Source organism: Podarcis vaucheri, assembly GCF_965113315.1.
Source record: "Podarcis vaucheri genome assembly, chromosome: 10".
NCBI lineage: Eukaryota > Metazoa > Chordata > Lepidosauria > Squamata > Lacertidae > Podarcis > Podarcis vaucheri.
In genome coordinates, this window is record NC_138748.1 from 55,263,159 (window position 1) to 55,275,871 (window position 12,713).

A 12,713-nucleotide genomic window follows, 5' to 3' on the forward strand; every position below is an offset into this window, starting at 1 on the left:
TCTATGAAGTTGATCCATTACTTTAAGCAAAAGCAGGGGGTTGTTTTTTAAGCTGTTTTTTAAAAAAAAGAATTTTATTTCTTTGAGAAGAATTGTTTATTGCATATGTTACAATATAACTCCGTACATATCAACCACAATGTTAGTCTTGTTTTTTTAAGTGACTTTCACCAAATAGTAGTATCATGTGAAAAGGAAGAAACTTGAACCAAAAGATCAAATGCAGTATTTGTTGTCCATATCTAGTTGGATTTTGACCTCAACAAGAAGCACTCATGTATTTGGTTGGTGGTAATTCCGGGATGCTATTTGGTATAGCAAACTAGGTGAATATCAATTTAAGTGTTAATGACCCTAAATAACTTTGGTTGTAAGCATGTGCTCAAACTGAAGTCAGATACATAGTTACTGAGCATTGCTCCTTTGCCTGAAAATGCTGGCTGCCAAAGTGAGTCATAAACTCCTTAATTTTCTAACACAGGAAGAGTTCTCTAACACTGTAATTACTGGATAAACTTCCTAGTTACTCTTTACCCATAAAACAAAGTTATGTCATAAGAGTCGGAACCTCTCAGTACTCAGCAACGTATTGGGTATTTGACCTGCCCCTAGGAGGGAACTACCAGAGTTCTCCAATGCGTTACTGGATGACACGGAGATCAATCTGTCAAATCATTCTAGTTCTTAAAGCAAAGATTTCATATTTTGTTCAGCAGGTTTTGAAGTTTACAGAGGATCACCTTCTGTTCCTAATGGCCTTTATAGCCAAATGCATCTTCCTGGCAGAGATTATCCTTCAGTGCAGTATTCTCACAGGGTAATTATTTTGGAAGACTTTTGGCTTTGCGAAAGTATACATGACCCTTGGTGGTGGTGTCCTGGATTCTGCTCAGGAATAAAGAACAAGTATTTATTTGCACATAGTCAGATTAATGGTGCTTTGCAAATTTGACTTACCAGACTGAGAGGAGTATTGTAATGTATCATTTAGTAGGGACTAATTTTAATTGAAATGCCATCTAGAAAGGGCTGAATATATTCAGTATTCATGCTTCCCATCCTAACTCTGAGAACATGACTTACGTTTATATCTCTCAAGTTTATTGGGTTAATGCAGGCATTGCCAAACTTGGCCCTCCAGCTGTTTTAGGACTACAACTCACAAAATCCCTGGCTAACAGGACCAGTGGTCAGGGATGATGGAAATTGTAGTCCCAAAACAGCTGGAGGGCCAAGTTTGGCCATGCCTGGGTTAATGTGTGTGTTATGGAGCTATCTTTGAGTTCCCAGTGTGCTGATGGGTAGCTACAATGGTATTACAACTTGCTCCACTTTCAAGGAATATACACTCATATCAATTTAATAAAGCACATTCAGTCAGCTGCAGTGATACTGGAGCAAGGGCTGGCCATGAGAGGTGTCCAAGTGGATTATGACCCCTCCTACTGCTTTGAAGGCAGGAAAGATTTGATCATATTCTTTCTCCAGGAGTCCTCTCCCAATACTACTCAGGAGTGGGTGCCCCTGGAGCACTGCTCCTGACTGGAGCTATCCTCCCAAAGGATGGAGATGCATAGTTGGGGTGTGCATCAAAGTGCCATCCAGTCACACCACCCTAAAACATATACCTGAGGCCACTGGTTTCCCCACCTGGAGGTATCCACAAGGGCATCAATGCACTATAAAAACTGCCTTTTGAGCTCCCCTGGTCAGTCAATTAGTGTGCTTTTTCTCATGGCCATCACAACAGAATCTTGAACTCAGTGCTGTTGCCAGCAATGACCACCGGTGCAATATTCTGTACTGACCTGACCTTCGTTCCTAAGGGCAGCTTGTCTTTCCATGGAACACAGTAACCAGTTCTCCTCATCCAACTCTTAAACCATCTCACCTCTCTGAGTGGGCCTGGCAGAAGCTGGCTGACTGGGTCCTCAAGATCAATATTCCCACACAATTGCCTTTACGCAAAACAGTATCTTATGTCCTTCTGCCTAACTACAGTAGGAGAAAGGCTTTAATTCAATCCTAGTGGATAAAGACTTGCATTCTGTATTCTATGAGTGATTACACCTGCCAACACCATGACACACTCCACATTGGCAGCCTTTCATACACCACACTAGGCCACATTTCATACACAATTGCAAGTTGGACATACATGCTTCAGAATATTTTTTTTACCTTCTAGCTAGCCTTTTTTTTCTTGAAAGTTCAGCTTTGGAAACCAGTAGGTCCAGGCCACACAGTTTTATTCTTTTCCTCCTCGTCTTTGTTCTTCAGTGCACGCTCTGTTTCTCACGCTGTCTCATATTACAAAGTTGTTTCGGCATCACCTCTGCCTTGGAACAGAACCACACCAGTAGAGAAAGGGGGGAAATCTGATCATGTTTCCTTCCTTCTGAGCAATAGAAGGAATCATAACCCACTTGGACACCTCCCACACCCAATAAGAAGTAAAATTCATGGCGGCGTGTACTGCACCAATGTTCTAATTTAAAAGTATATGTGCTTAATATGCATCCTGTTGATGCTGGTAGAAATTTAGTATGTTGGACTAACTACTTCTGATGTCTACTAAGCAGCAATAAATTTCAATGCTGGTACAGTGGTACCTCGGTTTTCGAATGTCTCAGAAGTCAAATGTTTCGGTTTTTGAGTGCCGAAAACCCGAAAGTAACTGCTTTGGTTTTCGAATGCTTTTTGGAAGTCGAACATGCCACACAGCTTCCATATTGAGTTTTCCTGAAGTAAATGCTTTAGTTTTTGAACATTCGGAACTCGAACATTCTTCTGGAACAGATTACGTTCAAAAACCGAGGTACCACTGTGTAGCAATTTTCTTTTCTCCCTCCCCTTCCCCATGAAGTAGATGTTATATGGCTGTAAATATTGTCTGGAGGTGCTTGACTAAACAGGAACAAATATTTGTGTTCTCCTAGGATTTGAATTACCAGCAGAACTATAAGCGAGGTGGTATTAGTAGTGGCCGGGCAACCTCAAGAGGTAAGTTTACTTCAAACATTGCTTAAAATGCAGTTCTGTCCAAGATATTATTTAATACCTGAAATAAAACAACATAGGGCTGCATACAATAATCGGATGTGCTTTCACCGCATATGTTTTTTGGCTGGAATCAACTGTCTTATGCAACATATGGGCTCCATTTCTGCTCACAAGATGAATCTAATTCTTTCTGGCCCAGGAACATGATTTGTAGAGCTATTAAAAATTGATGATGGGGAAGGGGAGAGTTGTCATTTCAGTTGAGTTAGCCTGCTCTCCTTGATGGAGGAGAGAAGATCATGTCTCATCATTTGCCAAAGCAAGGAGGATCGGTCAAATATCCCAGCTTTGTAGCAGATCCTGGGATTTGTTCTTGTCTTATTTTTATTTAATACTTGGCTTTTAACTGTGAAAGGTTTTCTCAGCTGTGGTACTTTCACCATGAGAGAGCTCCCTCTGCCTTCTCTGGTGGATGGGGAGTTGCCCAGCACTGGTGTCCTGTTCCATCTGTAAAGGAAACTTTATGGAAAGGCAGTGTTCTCTCTCTGCCTTCTCCATACCTCAGAGTCATATGAGCCAAAAGAACTAGAAAATATTCTCTAGAGCAGGGGTAGTCAGCCTTTTTATACCTACCGCCCACTAATGCATCTTTCTTGATGGTAAAATTTCCTTACCGCCCACCAGTGCTCGATGCAAGGAGGATTCAGTTTGTGCCATAGAACCCCCTACTGCCCACCTAGAATCCTGACATGCACACTAGTTGGCATTTGGGACCAGGTTGTCAACCTCTGCTTAAGAGAATCCAAGACTAGCTTTTAAATAAACAGTTCAGAGCAACCATTTCACTGTAACTATTGTCTCAAGCCAGTAGTAAGCCCACTTTATACACAGGTGATTTAAAGTAGGCCTAATGGTTTGTTCAGATTATCAAGGAGAAGTACTGAAGTTGCTCCTCCAGTCTAGCCATATTAGCAGCTTGGTGCAGAGTTTATAAAATCCTTAAAGCTTCTGTATTTTAGGTTACAGACAAGAAAACAGACAGGAAGAGAATTGCTCATCAGGTAGAGCTCGAGGTAGAACTCGTGTTAGAGAATACTTCAGAAGAAGGGAATTGAGGAAAACTGAGAGAAATGGGAAGGAAGCAGAGTCTGAAAGCAGTCTTGTGGCCACGAGGATGCATCAGTTCAGTTAGTGTTGATTAACAGTTCAGTTGATATTGGTAACTTGGTTTTCTATACTAAATAAACACACATTTATAAGATATGTCCTTTCTTGGTAGTAAGAATATTGCACCCTCCAAAATGTGTTTTCTGTTAACTAGATATTTAAGTATTTGTCTTGATTTCCAAGGTGAGCATGTAGCCACTGCTTATTCACCATAAACATAATAGTAGAACTATTGCATTGTCATCTTAACCTCTGCTACTCTTTCTGGGTGAAGAGAAGCTTGAATCATTTCAACGCTAAGCTTGCTGTGGAAGTGCACTTGTTACATATCTGACACACACATTCAGTTTTCAGAGTAAGGAGGTGGGAACGCTGTTTGAGTTAAGAGGAAATCTGCACTTGCAGCGTGCTGATAGACTGGCCCTTGTGTTTGCCAGGAAGCAGCTCTGCTTTTTTCAGAGCACAGCACCAGCTGCTGTCAGTCAGGGAACCACTGTGTGTTTTGGAGGTTATCTTGCCATTAGTGGAGAAGATTTTTAAAATACTGAACAAATACTGGAGCAGGTGAGCATGGGGTGGGGAGAATGAATAAAGCACAGCAACCAAAGCATAGCTGGCTTGCAGCAGCATGAGGAACACACTCAGTCCAGAGGCTGTATATTTGTTGGCTGAGTGAAGCTGGAGTTGCTTTGCAGCCGAGAAACCCGCACCCAAGCCTCTCTAACATTGTATTCATCTTCACACTCACTTTGAAGAAAAATGATTAAAAACTTGTAAGAACTAGGTACAAGTCTAACTGGGATCGGTCTAGTCACTAATACACAAGGTCTTTTTTAACGACTGCTTGAAACATGCAAGCTTGAACAAACGAGTGCTAGAAATACTGAATTTAAGGTTACGTCAGAACTAACCATTGCTCATAATCTTCAACAACAGGATGGAGCGATTCTTCTCAGGTGAGCAGCCCAGAACGTGACAGTGAGACTTTTGACAGTGGGGACTCTGGGCAGGGTGACTCACGCAGCATTACTCCTGTTGATATGCCAGTGACGAGCCAAGCAACCACCTTTGTACCTGTGCACATCTATGCCTTCCCACAGCAAGTCAGAGCTGCCTTTTCGGCTAGTAGAACTTCCAACTTTACTCCTGGAACTCTAGACCAACCTATTACATTTGACTCCCTGTTACACAATCTTGGTGAAGCCTTTAATATCCATCTTGGTAGGTTTAGTTGTCCTGTGAATGGTACTTATGTGTTCCTCTTCAATATGCTGAAGTTGGCTGTGAATGTTCCGCTGTATGTGAACCTGATGAAAAATGAAGAGATTCTAGTATCTGCATATGCCAATGATGGTGCTCCAGATCATGAGACTGCTAGTAATCATGCAGTCCTCCAGCTTTTTCAGGGAGACCAGATTTGGTTACGCCTCCATAGAGGAGCTATTTATGGAAGTAGTTGGAAGTACTCTACATTCTCAGGATTTGTGCTGTATCAAGACTGAATACTAATGTTAACAATAGATCTGCTCTAAACAATTTGGTGAAGGAAGGTGAAAACTGGGAAGACTCGTTTTGCACTGCACATTAACTGCTTAAAACACACCCACATAATTCTGAAATGGGATATGGTGAACTGTCTTGCTAGGAGATGGAGTTGGGTCAGCACAAATGTGGCACTTTATCAGTTTTGATGTAGTCTTGATAGTAAAGCTGTGAATGTATGTTTGCTTTTCTCCCTGAACTGTAATTATCAGCTTACTACACTGCTCAAAATTTGCCTCAAGTCTAGGCTATTCACAATGCCTTGTGCCTCAATAAAAAAATATGCCTTAGTATCAATGTCTGTACTGCTGGGTGCACATTCTAAGGGGGCCACATTTCTATGATAGAGTATATGCGTTGCATGCAAGAGATCCCAGACTCAGTCCTCATAACTCCCACCTAAAAGGATGCGGCTGCTGCTTGTCAAAGTAGACTTCTAAAACTAGATGACCAATCAAGGGTCCAACTCAGTATAAGGCAGCTTCATATGTTCTTACTTTCCCTTATAAAAATATGCAATCTAAGTCTTGGAGTAGACTCACTGAAATGAATGCCCTTGGCTGAATTGGGTCCATTAATTTAAAAGGGTCAGCTCTAAGTAGAAATTGGTTGGATACAGCCCAAAGCAAGAAGTTGGATGACTTTCAAAGTTACCTTTCCCCATGACTTTATAGAGTTTATACAGGTGTAGTCAGCTTGTGCTGATGTTAATGTAACACATGGGTAAGCTTCAAAGTTAGTGTCATTCTTTCTTGCCGTGTGTGTGTGTGTGTGAGAGAGAGAGAGAGAGAGAGAGAGAGAGAACGAACTCCACATCTACTGGGAAATGTAATAGTAAATGTAATCCCAAAAATATTTCAAGTGATATTTTACTAGTCCTAATTGTTTTCTGGCAGTTCCATGTCCTACTGATAATGCTGCTTCCTTGATACCTACCGGTGCTGCTACTTGGAAAGAAGTCCTTCTGTATCTGGGGCAACACTCTAAACCAGTTCTCATTTTTTCTTGCTGCTATTTAACTAATTGAAAGCTCTTCAGGTCAATGTCTACATTGACTAGTTTTTGCACACATGGATGTATGGGCCTCTGTAGTACGGGGTAATTGTCTTTAGTCCTTTGCTGAAACACTTGTTAAAATTAAGAGCTGCTGTTAGCACTTAGTTGCATCTGACATGTTAGCAAGAATACTGTTTTCAACAGCAAGAGCTGGATATACTAGTATAGCTGCCCACGGTGCGCACATGTGGGGGGGGGCATAGAATCTGACTTGCATCTTAAAGGATAAAACCTTTACCTGCTACTTCTGCCGCCCATGAAGCAGTCTTTAGAACTGCTCTGTTGCATCAGTGTTCAGCTTCTCACTAACACAAAAACTAGCTCATGCATAGCCTTTTAAATAGATTTAATTAAGTGACACTTATGGTAATGTCTTCCTTTACTCACTTGAAACGAAGTCCTACCCTTTTAAGACTTTTGTTGTAGGATGTCCTACATTCATTTTTCTGGAGCTGATTGTGTGGCTGTATACTGGCAATTGTCCCAGCCACTCGTTTCATAGCATTAAAGGTAAGGTTTTCATTTATAAGGCTTAAATCTTGCAAGCTTGCCAATGCTGCATATGTGAATATTGGTACAAAGAGCTAAGCTGAGCCTTAAAACACCCTTAATGTTTTCTTCAATCACCAAAGTTAGGATGCTTTTAATGCATCCTAAAACTAATTGTTTCCTATCAGTTGTTTCAGGTGATGAACTCTTTAACTTCTCTTGAGTTCAAACTATCTGAAGTAAGCGTCACACACATGTGGTTAGGCTTCTTGCTCTAATATTGGGCAAGAGAGAGGAAGTGTTCAAACTATTCAAATAGTATTTGTTGTTTAGACTATTTTTCGACCACATTTCTTGAAGCAGTATGCAAATTAGGCAGATTACATTGCTAATACCTTGGGGTACATTTTAGATCAGGGCAGCTCAACTTTCCATACTAAGTGGGCCACAAGAGTACTTCAACATGGAGCCGACAGGCCACACACTGCCTTGTGTGTGTGCACGAGGAAGCAAGGCCAAAATTTGGGAGACACATCACAGCTACTGTACTTGGCTTTGGGAAGGAGGTGCAAGGCTCTGGCAGGGTTCTAGAGCCCTCCACCTCCTTCCTAAAGCTGGGAAAGCACTAATTAAGCTTTGGGAAGGGTATGCGAGGGCTGCAGGTGAGGGGAGCATCAAATGTTGCTGAGGACTCTCAGAAAAGGCCTTGGTAGCGGCATGTAGCCCTTAAGCCGCACATTGGACTAGACTGCTAGGACCCCCCCAAAAAAACCCCCCACCTTGCAAGGTTCTGCATCAGGCATCCGCAACCTTCAGCCCTCCAGATGTTTTGGACTACAATTCCCATCATCCCTGGCCACTGGTCCTGTTAGCTAGGGATCATGGGAGTTGTAGGCCAAAACATCTGGAGGGCTGAAGGTTGGGGATGCCTGTTCTACATTCAAAGTGCTCAAAGTACATAGAATTGGATTTGTAACTAAAGTAAAAAGTGAATTGAAGGATTGCTTTGTATAAACTAAAAGGTTTTTCAGATGTCAGAATGGAATATTAAAACTGGTCAATGGGATGGAAGCTTTAGTGCAGCTGGAGCTCTGCTTGGATAATTTGTGAGTAAGCATATGGAACCTTGTACTTCAGTCTTCTTTGTGGGTGGGTATCAAGAGACGCGAGTGGCACTGTGATCTAAACCATTGAGCCTAGGACTTGCCAATTGGAAGGTTGGTGGTTCAAATCCCCGCGATGGGGTGAGCTCCCGTTGCTCGGTCCCAGCACCTGCCAACCTAGCATTTCGAAATCACGTCAAAGTGCAAGTAGATAAATAGGTACCGCTCCGGCGGGAAAGTAAACTGCGCTTCCGTGCACTACTCTGGTTTCGCCAGAAGCGGCCTAGTCATGCTGGCCACATGACCCAGAAAAACTGTCTGCAGACAAACGTCCGCTCCCTCAGCCAGTAAAGCCCAGAGCCGTTCACGACTGGACTTAACTGTCAGGGGTCCTTTACCTTTATCAAGGATTAATGGGGCCATAAGCAATTTTATTGTCCCAGGGTATAAAATAAAATCGATTTTAGATTTATATCTGCATATTTGTCTTGAAGTATGTGTGCGTTGCACTGCCATGCCACATTAGCTGCAGATTTTTTGCATATGGTTTCTTAACCTGTTTATCATGTGGAGGCACACCCTGAATTGAGCTATTTCCACTCTCCATAAGCAGGGTTATTCAAATACATTTCAGGTTCCACCCCTGCTTGCTCTCCCACTGTAAGTCTTTTACAGTGACCCTGTATGTTTATTTGATCTTCAGCTTCAGATGGGGCAGTTTGCTACTTCCCTCCCTTACTTTCCCAAAGGGAGGTGGAGGGAATCTGCTTCCGGCCTGTACAATTACTGCAATTTTACCCTCACAACAGCACTTCTGATTTAAGAAAGCTTCCTTGTACAGGGACAACTTGGAGGGGGGGAAAACCTGGGCAGTCTCAGCTGGAAAAAGGGGACCGCAGCTCCCAAGTTGTTCTGGGAGTGTTGCCTTTTACTTGACAGCTAATGAGCTCCCTCTCCCTAAGTCAGGGAGAGGGACCCTGTGGCCTTACAGGTGGTGGACTATAATGTCTATCACTCATTGCCCAAAGCACAGCTGAGGAGGGTAGACATTTTGGAGCTATGCAAAGCCAACAAACAGGCAGTGCATCTGAAACTCATTTACACAGCTTTGCATACAGTAACCCACACTCAGATTCACTCCATTCTCCCAAAGAGAATGGACATTGATGGTTAGTTCTTTCACCCCGTTTTTAAATTTTATTTATATTTTTCAGATATATGCATTTCACTGATTTTACAATCATTTTGACATTTTAAAACTTGACTTCCTTCCCCTTCTCTGCGATTCCTTAAATTTATTTTTAATATCTTCTGCATATCCAAACTTATTTATTTATCTTCTTTTAACATATATTCTTGCGTAGCTGCAGGTTATTACAGTAATCCTGCTCGTGTTTTTATCTGTTAACAATTTATCTGTAAATATTCAATAAACCATTTCCATTCTTTTATAAAAAGTTTGTTGTCTTGATTTCTTATTCTTCCAGTAAGTTTTGCCATTTTTGCATATTCCATAAGTTTTTGTATCCTTCCTTTGCTGGGACTACTTCTTTCCATTTTTGGGCAAGTAACATTCTTGCCTGGTGGTAAATTCTAACATTTCCTTCCTTTGTGCACTCTTGTTTATTGTAACTCTTTTTTCTATGTCCTCTCCTCCTACCCCACTGAACACCTTCACTGGGTCAGGGTGGAATTCCTTATAGTTAGCATTCTGTTCCTGACTGTAGCTTGGTGCTTTTGGGAAGCCCTTGAAGTTGGGAGAAGAACGGCAGCACCTAGTATTCATAGCGTGTAAATATTTTTCTTCCTATTTAACTTTTATTATGCCTCTTATGCTCATTCTTTAGTTTTTCTATAATGTAAAGCCCCAAACTTCACATTTCCTTGCATATGAGGCGCTACTGAATACAGCAAAAAGAGATAAGGGATAGGTCCTTATCTTTACACATATCCCACGTTTTGTGATGGGGATGACCAGTACACGTGAAAGAATGTTTGTAATGATCAGGTTACCTGAAGGAATGTCTTCTCCCATATAGATTTGCACAACAGAGATCTTTCTGGTTGTGCCACAGCCTTGGATTTAGCATTAACTAGGAAGAGGACCTTTTTTGCAGTGGCACCCACTCCATGGAATGGCCTCCCCATTGGAAAACACATGATTCAAATGGTGTAATTCTGGTGCATACTGAAAACTTTTGTTTTACCATGTTTTTTGCTGGCTTCTGATGCCATTATGCGAAAAGGGTGCTAAATGCAGTATTCACTATAGAACACAATTCTATAGTGCATTCAAAACTGCATTCAAAAAAAATGGTAAAGTCTTGACTTGTTTGCTTCCTTGTTTATCTGCAAGTGCAGGGTGCGCTATTTCATGGAGCAAGGGGAAGTTGTGAAGTGGCACACCCCACACCTGCAAATAAACAAGGAATCAAACAAGCCAAGACAGCACATAAAAAATTCTAAAGCATTAGACATAAAAAACTTCCCTATACAGGGCTGCCTTCAGATGTCTTCTAAAAGTTGGATAGTAGTTTGTTTCCTTGACATTTGATGGGAAGGCGTTCCACAGGGTGGGTGCCACTACCTAGAAGGCCCTCTGCTTGGTTCTCTGTAACCTCACTTCTCGCACTGAGGGAACCCCCATAAGGCCCTCAGAGCTGGACCTCGGTGTCTGGGTGCATTTATAAATTTTAAATTTATTGTTGTAGATTGTTTTAATTGTTTGTTTTCCTTCTGGGACCATTCCCCCAAGTGTGTTTTATAAGCTGGTCTCCGACCGTAATAAATTATCTATCTCTAATAATATATTTTTTTTAAAAGCTAGTGTGCATTTGTCTTTTTTTTTTAGTAGTTGCTGTGTTGAAGATCAAACACTATACCCAATATTCATATCCTCTGCTACACTTTCATTGTTGAGATTCCTGCATTGCAAGGGATTGGAAGACTAGATGTCCCTTGGGATTCCAACTCTACAATTCTATGATTAACTGGCTCACAAATACAGCACTATGTGAACTCCTGGATCTGAAATGGACTATGTTATGCTTACACTGCTGGAGACTGCTTCACATATAGTTAAGAAATCCTTACCTGCCACTCAAAGTGTATATGCCCCTTATTCATACATAAAACAAGGAGAGTGCTTCTCTTGCCAGCATAAATTTTATCTAAATGTGTGTCAATATTGTAGTGATGAGTACAAGATTTCTAGGTGGACTTCTTTTGGACCAATGTTCTAGTACTCGGCATACACACAATATCTTTTGAAGTACATTTTTATCACAAAGAATCCTGTAGCTATGTGAGGGGGAAATTATAGTTCCCTGGATTTTTTTGGGCGGGGGATGACGACAATGGGTGTGGCTGTGTACACACCACCTTAAATGTTTGGCGGGTCAGACTAAACAAGCAGTAGCATCACGTTTCCCCCCACAGTCTGTAGCAAAAAAGAAATATTCTGGGTAAAAAGCAGGCTTGTGCGACCTTGGAAACCAACAAATTAAGGTGCTACTTATAACTTTTTTTTACTATGAGCCTAATGCACCTATATTACTTTGTAAGATAACATGGACTGATTACCTCCCCCACCCTCAGTATTTGTAAGCTTCCCTTATTATTATTATTATTATTATTATTAGAATTTATATACCGCCCTATACCCGGAGATCTCAGGGCGGTTTTCCCCTCAAAGTTGTTCGCAGCTGAAGATCATAGAATGGGATATGACATATTAGAAGCTGCAAGTTGCAGCTTTTATTTTTGGGAGGGTGGCTGGGCGGGCATTGCCCAAACCCCAGCGGGGCGGCAGAAAGGCGAAAGGCTGGGAGGAATCCCTAAGCACTCACGTAAGAGCCTTCGCCTTTTTGAGCATCCACTTTGCGCACTTTTGTCACACCCCTTTAAAACCCACGTCAAGTTCAACCTGTGAGGACCAGCTTGCTCCCTCTAGCTAGTACCCAAAAATAAGGAAGGGCCTGGGATTGAGGGAATCTCTTCCCAAAGCAGCTGGAGGGCTGCGCGCCACTCCCTGTCGAGCACGTGAGACACTTTCGGAGAGCTGAAGCGCCACAACCTGCCGGGCCAATGGATCCTCCAGCGAAGTCCCAGCAACAGGTCCTCGTAGCATCGGCCTCTCTGCTTTCCCATATCAGCTGGAAGCCAAGGAGGGAAAGGAAGGAGAGAAGCCCCCGTTTGCTCCAACTACAGCGGATGCTCTCCGTAACAAACCATGGCCGCCCCCATCTGTAAAAAGTCCACAGCCGGGAGAGGGCGGGAGCGGCTGCCCTAGACCGCCCCCTCTCGCTCTCTCGGCTCGGCAATGTGTGTTTCGTTTCCGTACAACAACATGGC

At 42.2% G+C, this 12,713-nt stretch overlaps 1 protein-coding gene and 1 long non-coding RNA gene across 11 annotated transcripts in view; one reads left to right on the forward strand and one right to left on the reverse strand.

The window, feature by feature from the left end:
• The window catches only part of CAPRIN2 (caprin family member 2), a 28,770-nt gene extending 22,765 nt beyond the window's left edge, over window positions 1-6,005 (forward strand). For 3 of the 9 annotated variants that reach the window (XM_082240406.1, XM_082240404.1, XM_082240407.1), the window contains 4 exons: window positions 714-817; window positions 2,940-3,003; window positions 4,023-4,190; window positions 5,107-6,005. In XM_082240406.1, coding sequence (XP_082096532.1) covers window positions 714-817; window positions 2,940-3,003; window positions 4,023-4,190; window positions 5,107-5,672 — 902 coding nt within the window. In that variant the 3' untranslated portion in view covers window positions 5,673-6,005. Of the gene's footprint in view, window positions 1-713; window positions 818-2,939; window positions 3,004-4,022; window positions 4,223-5,106 lie in introns of all 9 variants that reach the window. The other 6 variants (XM_082240408.1, XM_082240411.1, XM_082240409.1 and 3 more) reach the window with 4 other exon arrangements.
• On the reverse strand, window positions 746-12,642 carry LOC309542118. Of its 2 annotated transcripts, none has more exons than XR_014224092.1 (3): window positions 12,436-12,642; window positions 2,182-2,339; window positions 746-885 (listed from the first exon to the last, which is right to left on the reverse strand). It is a non-coding gene; the product is annotated as an uncharacterized lncRNA (long non-coding RNA). The 2 variants fall into 2 exon arrangements; XR_014224093.1 differs by lacking the exon at window positions 12,436-12,642 and adding an exon at window positions 5,082-5,157.
• Between the last annotated feature and the right edge of the window lie 71 nt (window positions 12,643-12,713).